The sequence below is a fragment of the Athalia rosae genome, chromosome 7 (genome assembly GCF_917208135.1).
Source record: "Athalia rosae chromosome 7, iyAthRosa1.1, whole genome shotgun sequence".
Lineage (NCBI taxonomy): Eukaryota > Metazoa > Arthropoda > Insecta > Hymenoptera > Athaliidae > Athalia > Athalia rosae.
In genome coordinates this window covers 9,589,186-9,600,380 of record NC_064032.1, presented here as the reverse complement: position 1 = coordinate 9,600,380, position 11,195 = coordinate 9,589,186, and the positions used below count along the sequence as shown (strand labels likewise).

Here is an 11,195-nt window from a genome sequence, read left to right as displayed (position 1 = left end):
CCGGTAAAATTGTTTCATATTACGATAAACCATGAATTATGTTCTTTGTCAGCAATGTCTTTGTTTTGTTATTTCAGCCCAATGGATCCTACTGTACCTCCCAAGCAAGCAGTAGTGAGGTATGTTACAAAAAAACCTTTACGATCAGAAAAATTTTCATAGTATTGTTCAACTTTGTTTCACACTGTCACAGAGTTATCGCTGACGATTACTCTCGATCATTTAGCCCCATTTGAAACTATGATTTTTATTTTTGGAGTAAGTTTGTTGGCTTTAAGGGAGGTATTTTTTTTTGCAGCGGTGCAACCACCAATGACGAGCAGGTAAAACCACGCAGTCTACGTTTTACTTGGAGTATGAGAACCACGAGCAGCCGAGACCCAAATGAAATAATGTCGGAAATACGCAAGGTATGCCATTGTCTTACTAATATAGACCTACGATACAAAAATGTTTTGTGCAAACTTCTGTTACATATCGCAAAAACTAAAGCCAAAATTCAGTTCCTAGTCAACAGACAAATCAGAAAAGGAAAGAAACGAAACGAAGATGAACAACTATAACGCATGTGTCTCATTCGTTTGACCAATTATCGTTAATTAATATCCAATCATTTTTATCTACCGCAAGTTTCTCGCTTTGATAATAATCCTTCGACCAATAATTAATCGCGAACAGTTAGAAATTCTTGGCATTGGTTTTTGGTACACCGCTTAATAAGGTGGTAATATAGGTGCTGGATGCCAATAAATGCCAGTACGAGCAGCGAGAGAGATTTCTTCTGCTTTGCGGCCACGGAGATGCTGCAGCGGACAGCCAAGTCCAGTGGGAAATAGAGGTCTGCAAGTTACCGCGTTTATCACTCAACGGCGTGAGGTTCAAGCGCATTTCCGGTACTTCCATCGGCTTCAAAAACATCGCCAGCAAGATCGCCAACGAACTCAAACTGTGACTGCCGGCTACGGGTGCCACAGCTGCTGGTGCCAATCCATAACCCTCTCGTGACCCCTGCCATCATCAACTAGCAAACTCAGATGACTATTATTCTTATTTCTTATGGGATTCCGCCTCAGGATCTGATCAAGAGCAAGAAATATTTGTCTAGAATAAAAGAGAAACACAAATAATTATAATATTAATGATCAACGGACTCTCCTGCCACAGTTCTCCCTTTCCCACTCTGGAAAGACGGATTTGAAAGTTCATACGTTACTCCGTCTTCGACCGTGTGAATAATATACATTCGTTAGAATACGTATAAACAATTTACACACATCCACCCATATTGTACACATAAATGGAATCAACAATCGCCGCTAATTGCCCTTCGTCCGGCGAGCGTGATTGTTCTTTAACGAGGCGGCAACTGGAATTGACTTAGAAAAAATCAACCCTTACGACGAGTGTAGCGGTGGAAACTTACTGGCCATGCTGGGATTCTTTCTTTCTTTGCTAAGTGTTCTGTGATCGGTGACTGGCTATTATGTATCCTAATACTCAGAGTGCCAAATGGAATATAAGTTCATATATTTTACACTCTGGAAGCTGCTGACGAGGATGTAACTGAAATGACTGATCGCCGGGCAGCCCAATCGTTTCCTTGTAGGAAAAAAGCACCCATCTATCGTTGAACTGATTCTTAAAAAAATAGAACTAAAACGAATTCGTAAGTCACGAATATCCTCCCCCTCCCCCCAACTCACCCCGCAATCAACGCTTTGTCAATTGCCTCTTCACTGCAGTATTTCGCTGATATCATCAGGAATTTCCACTGTATTGTGTGGAGGGAAAAATTTTTAACGTTATACAAACGTCACGAAACGATGCGAGATTAATTTTAGATAATCAAATTATTGATTGAAAATTTTTTGTCGCCTCCCATAGATAATTATTATACATATGAATTTTAAAAACACCACAAAATACCATTCTGCATCATTCTTTTATCTACACTCACAAATTCACCACATTTTTGCAACTAAAAACAAGACATTGGATAATTTCAATCGATCGTTTACCATTAGTGTTGTTATTAATATAATTTTTATCATCCCCACCATCGCCATCGCCATCGTCATTATCATCGTCATCGTCGTTGCACCGTTCTCATCATCCCTTATAATTGTTATTTCGATATCAGTATTTTTAATATCATTCACGTCAACGTAATTATGCGAAGGACCTTATAATTGTAGTGAAATTTGGTTTTTTGAGCGTAAGTCGAATTTGAGTTTAACGATAAACTTTTCTTGCGCGCTATTCATTTTTCGAGCTGAATATCCATAACATATAATAGGTAATAGTGGACTGCGGAGACAAATTAACTAAGAAAACGAATCAGCGAGCAAACAAATTATCATCTTTATCCTTGTAACAAATTTCACGTGTCCAACCGAAAAACTTAGCAAAAGATAACGGGTCGCCGGAAGGGGGTGAGGGTGTAAAATGTATTCAATCATTATCTGAATTAGTGACGAATGGGCGAGGAGATCTTTTATTTTTACTAAACGAAAAATAGAAGAAAAAAAATTACAAAGATAAAAACTGACGATAACAAATGTAGAGTGTGTCGTAGACAGTTATACTAGATATAGCGTGGGGAAAGTTAAAAATTCGAATAACATAATGAATTACTCGTCTATTACTCCGAAAGAAAAGAAGTTATGAAAAACATTTCGCGTTCCATTATAGATTCCAAAAAACATATAATCATTTCCTTATCTTTGCTTTAAAATAGCATTTCACTAGTTATTCATGTGTACAATACACAGGTATACACATGTAATATGTATATTACAATGAATAAAGGAGTTAATGAATTTCTCGTGTACAAACGAAGATTACGTTCTCGTATTTGTGGCGAACAATGAAAAGTAACATTAATAATTACTACTTTCAAAAAATACATTGAAAACAAAATCAATTGAAACAAACATTTTTAGCAAACTGAACAATTATCATCACGCGCATATACATATGGGTATGTATAGTGCAAGTAAGGGGTAGATAGCCACCATGTAAATAATGTTAGGATACTAGTCTAAAAATTAACTATACATACGTATATACATATTATTCAGGTATTGATACAAAATAGGTATAAATATATATAATATTATATATATAAATATATCAGAAAGGTTTCCACAAGTAAAACTAGTAATAACATTACTGTATTTCATAACTAATTGGAAACTTAACTGATCAAGGAAACTGAAGGGAAAAGATGTGTTAAAAACCGGTACACACAAATACAATAGAAAAAGAAACACAAACGAAAAATAAATCCGACATTGGAATAATGATAAGTAATAATACTGATTATAATAGTACTGAAAATATTAATACATAGTCACAGTAAAACAATGATAGTAAAAATAATAACGATAACGACGACGATGATGATGATAATGAGAATCATGACGTAACAATAATATTATTAATAATAAAAATAATTATAATATTAGGGATAACAATATTAATAGCAACATATTGATGAAAACAACAACAACAACAATGATAATAATAAGAATAATAACTATTATTATAATTATAGTTAAAATATAAATGATGATAATGATAATACTGAATATTAATAAATGATAAGAATAACAACAACAACAACATTATTAATAATAATAATAATATGATCAAGTATAACAATTAGAAAAAAATAAATAAATTAACAAGTTCATAATCACAATGAGAAACAACAAAAAAAACCTATGAAGAAGAAAGAAAAGCACATTACGAAGGTCTTTTTATAACTGCTTTTTTGCAATGTATTTTTTTATTTACACCCCATCACTTTTTCCCCCCACCGGTATAAAAAAATAAATGTAATTTCCATTTATGAAAAATAAAAGAGTAAAAAAGACGACGATTATAGTTGTAAAGGAACAGAAGATAGTGGGAACGAGAATGCACGTGAGTTGCTTCTGGTATATGAATATAATTGATAAGATAATGTACACATACTTATCTACTTACCCAACCTTACCTATACATACCTATAGCTAATTAATTTTTGAAGAGAACGTGAAAAAGTCGTGAAAAAATTTCGCAACTAATAATATTGATATGAATAATGATAGCGATAGCGGTAGTGATAATAACCATAACAACACAACATCAACATTGTTAATAATATATATTAGTATTAATAATGGTGTCATTACAACTTGTACTCTTGTCGAACAAAGTGCTTCGTGTATATGATTAAACATGGGAAAAACTACCTATGTCCACCTATGCTACACATGCATGTAATTATTTATAAATATATATACACAATTCACGTGTCTGAAAGCCAAAGGACGTAATCCTTCTTGCTTTTCAAATTACAAGCAGAACCATATGCATATATTATAGCACGTGGGGTAGTACAGCTCGATTAAAACTGGTCCATATCCTCAGCATTTTGGACTCAATGCACCTGTCGGTTTTTTCTCGAGTCTTAATCAGATAAAAACTCAAAAAAAATCCGCTGGGGAATTGAATAGGGGATTTTCGTTGAGCTGCAGACTCGACTGGACTGTTGCCCGCATTTGTACTTTCAATCCAATATTAATATTGATAGTTAATATTTGGTAATAAAAAAGCAGGTGTACTAAAATTATCATCGTTCCGCTTTGGAATGTCATTGTCGTTCACATATGTGTATATATTTATATATAATATATTTACACCCGTATGTCGTAGGTAGGTGTGAATTATTTGGATGTACGTGTATGTTTTCACATGTGTATTATATACAATGTATACGCATATTCGAAACACTTTGCGAGACATATTATGAGATAATTTACCATAATATGTATATTAGCGTTGCAACTGTACATAGGTATATAAGATTATGTAAGATTAGTCTTTTGGTTATCGATGATAAAACGCAGACACCTGTTGGGCGTTGCGACTTAGTTTACAAAAAAAGAGAGAAAGAAAAAGAAAATTAATTATTAAGAGATGATCATTTTATCCTCCTCAATAATATGATATAAAGAAAGAGGGGAAAATATTCATACGAGCCTATAAATACATAACATAATTAACCGTGTAAGAAAAAAAGTAAAATAGAAAAAGATATATAAAGAAAGAAAGAAGGAAAGAAGAAAGGAAAGAAAGAACGGAAGTAAGAAGAGTGTCGAATAAAAACCAAGTATAACATACAACAAATATAGGGATTCAACTCGCGTCAATATACCTGTAATGAACGAAATAAAAATCTAAAGGAATTTTTAATTAACGTAGGGAAATAATGAAAGAAAAAAAAATAAAATCATTGCGGTCAGGCAGGGTGTTCAGGATCGATTACTGCACGTACGGGGAACGTCTGCTTTTTTCAAATGTACACGTCTCACGGTGTACGTTATATTTCATACACAGAAATTAATGAGAAGAAGAAAATATAGAAGAAGAAAATAAACGAGAAAAAAAACTATATTTATATGAAGGAATAAAAGAAAAACATAAGAAGATTGTGTTTTTTCATCACAAAAATGCATAGTAATCTAAGATGGATAGAAAAACAATAGTGAAACAAAGAAACGGAAAGGGAAACAGTCCTATGCTCGCTTGCTTTAAGAACTTATAAGAAAATTATTAATGTATAAATATATAATTTAATCATTGTCGAGAGGGAAATATGAGAAGAAAAGAGAAGTAAATAGTTGTGAAACGGAACGCGAATAAATAAACGATTAAAATAAAATATACACTAAGATAAAATAAAATCATTTCGACGCCACAAAGTTTGTTAGGATTCAAATCTGTAGATTGGTACTTCATTAATACAGTACATTAATATACATACGTACACACACATACACATGCATAAATACACATACATCATACATACAGCTTTGCTAAGTGTTTTCTGGTGATCGGTATATCTAGCAAAATGTAGTGATGAACATTTATAATAAAATGGTGATAATTATTGCACTCTATTTTTTCATTTTCAAGATGAGATCAAACTGGAAAACCGTGAGCTTTATATTTACACCTTTTGAAAGTGTCCGGGATGCCAACCACGCGAGTTATCGATTTGGGTAGTGGGTATTACAGCAGATCCCGTTTTTGTTGGGAAAGGAAAAGGTATTGATTCAGTATAATCAAATAAGACATCACCGCATGCGGTCAAGAGTTCGTATTTTATGCAGAACAATATGACAAAATTCGATTCGCTGCGTCATAATAAATAATGAACCCTCTGAAATTAATATTCAATCCGCTGTCGACACCGATTTTGCATATTTTCAATGGCCGTTCCGCATCCGATTTGAGTCGGGAAGCTGAGTTTGGTATCAGGAGAATATGCAAATACAATTTTTTGTTCGGGTAATTAATACGGCGAACCAGAGTATGTTGATTAGTGCTTCGCCAAGCACCGCCCAACATTAGTACGTTAATTGGTACTTCGTTAAACCCCGCCTTTTGCGCCATTACGCTGGTAGGGGGTTAATAGGAGTCGCCTGGCTCCTCGGTTGTCATGTATTCCTAATACAAAGTCAGAAATTTCGACGCCAAATTGCGCCAAAGTGACTTGAAAGTTGGTAGTAGAGATACCTGTATCTAATCTATACCGATTAATTATAATTATTTGATAATAAAGCACTTTAATCAATCTAAAATACAATTGTTTGAGGGAAAGTTCTAAGAATTAAAGTATCAGGTGAAATCAGTGGATGGCTAGGTGTCTTATTTTTAATTATTTAAACAGCATAACTAATTTACAAATCAACTCATTGAATGCTCCCTAATAAAGTTGAGATATTGCAAATCATTAGACTCACTTCGACCTCTATACTATTTAATCAATAATAGTCAACGAAATTTCGTCTAAATCTACTTAAACATTATGATTGTGTTTGTATTACTGCAGTTTTATGAAATTCTTTTCAACTCTAAATTCATTTTCACTCTTCACCCGCCATAGAAGCTGCAGCATTATCTGCAATTGTTTGATGTTTCCCAAAGTCCCTTTCATCAGTTTCTAAGGCCCCTCCGATTTCTAGGGGCTGTTCAGCAACGCTATGAGCCTGCTGTTCCTCCGTAGCACCTTCGTATTCTGTGCCATACCCTTGATAGTCTTGTTCAGTGTACGGCATATTTTGATACATTTCCGGATTTTCATCGTACCGAACTTGTTCTCCTCCCTCTTCATACTGGCCCTGATTGTACCGATCATATTGCTCATAAGATTGATCGGCGTATTGAGAATCGTAGTTTTGATTATCCATCTGATAATTTTCCAAGTCGTAGTCCTGATTGTTAGTATTTCCTGGATTAATTTCCTGAGACTCGTAGTTTCCCAAGAGTTGCGGGTCTGATTGGACTTGGTTCGGATCATTTTCCATTTGCCTGTGATTGGCGGTATCTTGATCTTCATTCGCGTTAGGAACTGGATAGTCAACGGCTTGATGATCATCATCTTGTTCGGCATTGCTGATTTCAACTTCCCTGTTGCGTTTGTCGTTGTTGACGTCGTTCTCAACGGTCGCCGTAGAGTCTGTATTGGCAATGGGAGGCTGTAGGTTTTTTTCCGAGGGTCTTCTGCCTTTGGCTTGATCACTGGCAAATTTTTGCTGCTGGTCTTCCAAGCCTGTGCCACTGTTAGCAGATGAGGTATTGTATTTAGGGTGCACAGATGTATCAGGATTATCTGCAAGCGTTATAAAATAGAGTCCAAGTTTATTCAATTTTAAGAAATAGATTCGAGTAGAATTAGGCATAGACTTTTAGAGACTTACCGTTCTGTTGTACCAATGAATCTTGTATTTTTGATGTAAGGTAGTTTAAGTTGCTTTGTAGGCTGGCCATTTCTTCCCTAGATAGTAATATGAGGATAATGAGATTTTTATAATTTCAATCAGTGCCATGTGTCGATCGTGTGATGAAATATCTTTGTATATAGAAAGACTGTTTCGTATTTATGATCAATGAAGATTACTGATAATTTTAGTGAATTTTAGCTGGCAATTAAAATTTCTGATACGTGCAGCTATTACTGTGCTGATAGAGGAGTGTGGGGAGGAGGCGCTCTGGCAGAGTCCGAACGAACGGACTTCTTTTTAGGAACGACTTTAACTTTGAGATCGACTTTAACGGTGCGCTTCTTGGTTGCAGGAGGAGATGAATTAGCAGTCATAGGGATAGTAAATCCTTCTTGGTCATCGCTCTCAACGACTCCCTCTGTCAACACAGAACAGCCTCCGGTATAAAATCATTATGTAGCGTGCGATGGTTGAATTAAGGTATATAAACTGACGGTTACGCGCGAGTCTATTGGATTACGTTCAAGGTCATGAATTGCAATCAAATTTTCCTAAAGATGCATAATCAATGTGCAGCTGATAAATTCAACTACTATGATAGAATCTACTTTAAATGATTGTACTTGTGTTTGAGGCTGTTAGCTTCTAACCGCTGTGTGAGAGATTGGCACTCGACAGATAGCTGCGAGACGACAGTTGCCTGATTAGCGAGGGCATCTTCTAGGCCAGCAACAGTCGTAGCTGACCACAAAGGAAAATTTCAAAATTGATTCATTCATCTTTCTCATCTAATCTTTTCAAATTTATCGCTTTGTGGCTTAACGACATCATCATCTGCCCATGCTAGGCATAATGCCATGGCGCCGATTTCTCACACAGAAGCTAGACACGCTAGATTTTGTCTTGAAGTTTGCACTCCAGATCCTATCGAGTCACGATTCTTCGTTAATTTACCAATTAGATTAGTTTAAGAGACAGTATACCTAACATAGGCATCTGCTGAACTTTTTATATTCAATTAAATCTCACCATGTTTCGTTTCGATGTCCATGATCATCGAAGTCAATTCCTTGTCACTTTCACCCCTTGTAGCAGTCCCAGGAGTCCTGTGTTCCTCGCTCGTTACCATCTTGTTCAAACTGACCTATAAATTCGTAAATAATTACCTTTATAGAGAGACAAGATAATTCTGATAAAATTACCTCTTTCTCAAGGGAGGCAATTTGCTCGGAAAGCCTCAAGTTCTCGCGGCGACAATGGACCAGGTCGGCGTCTGCCCTTTCCAATCTCTGTTTGTAGGAATTGATCTCCGATTGCAATCGGTTTTGCTCTTGGCGCGCTTGCCTTTCAGCTCGTTCAGCGGACAATTTCGAAGCGGAAATTTCCTGCTCTGCTGCATCTTTCTCTGCAACCGCTTGACTCAGGTCGCTCTGCATCGCGGCTGTTGGCATTGAAAAACGGTTTTCTCATGAATAATAAGCAGAGTAAAAAACATCTTTTGACGTTTACAATTCTTTGACTCACAAATCTTGCTCTGAAGTTCCTTCTTCAGTTCCTCGATCAATGCTTGTTTTTGCGCCAAATCTCTTCGGAGATCTCCCATTTCTCTACGTTGTTTTTCAGACTCTAACTGCGACTTACTGGCTGTATCCCAGTGAGAAGCAGCATCCGCTGTTAGCTGTTCTATTTGTTGGCTGTACCTGCGTTCTATCTGATGCCTTTCTTCGGCCACTCTGCGACTTGTTTCTTGGGCAGCTTCCCTAAGCCTCTCGTGTTGTCTTTCGAGCTCATCCCTGAGCCTTCGTGTTTCCGCTTCCGCCTGACTTTTTTCGAATTGTGCATGTTCAAGAACGTCTAAGGTCCTTTTTGCCTTGTGCGCGGTATCCGCTTCCCGATCCCTCACCGAAGCAAGGCTCCTTTGAAGTTCTTCCAGTTTTGCCTCAGCCTCTCTTTTATCCCTAAGGGCTCTTTCCAGTTGTACTTTTGCCTCGGCATTATTTTCTCCGCCTCCCATTTCCAACAGACGTCTCAAATTTGCTTGGTTCTCTTCCTCGACTTTTCGAAGTTCTACCTTCGCTTGTGTTAGTTGAGCTTCAAGTTCGCTGATACGAGATTCAAAAACTATGCTTGGACCCTCTAGTATCTTCTGGAGCCTCACGCGCTTCCCTTTACCTCCTGTATCTCTTTGAAGAGAATGATCGTTAGGCTCCTGATTTTCTTCCTCTGAATTATCGTTGTAAACGTCAAGAACTGACTTCAGAAATCCATTCTTGTTTTTATCGTGGAGCGTATCGTTTTCCGCAACTACCTAATCCCGAGAAACATGAAATGTGATAAAAAAAAAACTTAATCAATTGCTACAAGATCCGCCTCACCTCTCTAACTTTTCCGAGTAGATTGCCGAGCTCATCTCTGCAGTATTGAGATTCTTTTTCCAATTGCTCTATATATTCTTCCTGCTTTTCTATGAAAGACATTAGTTCGGGAGGTGCGGATTGTGGGTCTCTAGAAAGCACAGCGAGGTTGCTGCATCCCCGCGATAATTGAGAATTTTTCGTCCGAGGTAAATAAGGGCTAGATGAAGGGGGTAGGTTTCCAAGGAGCCCTTTACCCTGTGAAACTTCACTTGCCAAACTACGGTCATCCGTATCTTCTCCGGATTCGATATTTATTTTCGGATTGCTACCCGTGTTGTATCTGCCACCTCTGCAAATCAGTTTACTAAGATTATATCGCCTGATACGAAATGTGCAATCATCTTTTTTGAATCACCTTGGTGTTGTTCTTGGATTATAAGACTCTGCGAGTAAATATTTTAGCTTTGAGACTGCCTCTCTGTATGCAAAGTCCGTGTAATCTGGTCCTTTTTTCTTTGTAGTTTCCGGTTTTTGGAAGCCATTAAGTTTCCTAAGATGGAAAATAGGTTTCATTGAGTTGTTTTGAATGTTTGAAATTAAAATTCACCTAGACTTGAGTCTTTTGGATCGCCCGAATCCTATTGCATCGACGCCGAGTAGATTAGCGGCAGTTTTTGGCCTCGAGTAAGATCTAAGCGGAATTCTCGGCCTGACTAAAAAGTTGTTGGAGGAGTTGTGCGTCTGCAGGGGTGTAGTTGCGGCCGTCGAAACGCCGTAACGTCCTCTCCTAGGATAACTGTTTGCCCCAAGCATTTTACACGAACTGTGCATCGCCCTGGTGGTGCACCTCTAAATATAACCGCGTTCAAGATCGATAATATTTCCTCTTCCCTTGAAACGATATGAGCGCTAGAGCAAGTGGAATAGAGGGATCACTACGGCATAGCCAGCCCCTATACGGAGCCTGGCACTACTCAGAATCGCGTGTTTAGGGTCGATTTGCCCTCGTCAAAATGAGCGTAAAATCGAAGAACAGAATGGAACGGGAATGCAGGCAGCTAAG

General features: G+C 37.1%; 2 protein-coding genes across 13 annotated transcripts in view; one reads left to right on the top strand and one right to left on the bottom strand.

The window, feature by feature from the left end:
- LOC105691095 (serine/threonine-protein kinase MARK2-like) overlaps positions 1-1,127 on the top strand; it is a 34,146-nt gene extending 33,019 nt beyond the window's left edge. For 11 of the 12 annotated variants that reach the window (XM_048658318.1, XM_048658323.1, XM_020855308.2 and 8 more), the window contains 3 exons: positions 78-119; positions 299-410; positions 734-1,127. In XM_048658318.1, the coding sequence (XP_048514275.1) occupies positions 78-119; positions 299-410; positions 734-952 (373 nt within the window). In that variant the 3' untranslated portion in view covers positions 953-1,127. Of the gene's footprint in view, positions 1-77; positions 120-298; positions 411-721 lie in introns of all 12 variants that reach the window. The other variant, XM_020855313.2, reaches the window with a different exon arrangement.
- A 5,552-nt stretch (positions 1,128-6,679) lies between these two features.
- On the bottom strand, positions 6,680-11,056 carry LOC105691118 (serologically defined colon cancer antigen 8 homolog). Its single transcript, XM_020855282.2, has 9 exons — positions 10,740-11,056; positions 10,548-10,682; positions 10,151-10,481; positions 9,300-10,083; positions 8,978-9,216; positions 8,805-8,919; positions 8,399-8,516; positions 7,752-7,828; positions 6,680-7,663 (listed from the first exon to the last, which is right to left on the bottom strand). The coding sequence occupies exons 1-9, from the start codon at positions 10,961-10,963 to the stop codon at positions 6,918-6,920; spliced, it is 2,769 nt and encodes a 922-aa protein (XP_020710941.2). The 5' UTR covers positions 10,964-11,056; the 3' UTR covers positions 6,680-6,917.
- Between the last annotated feature and the right edge of the window lie 139 nt (positions 11,057-11,195).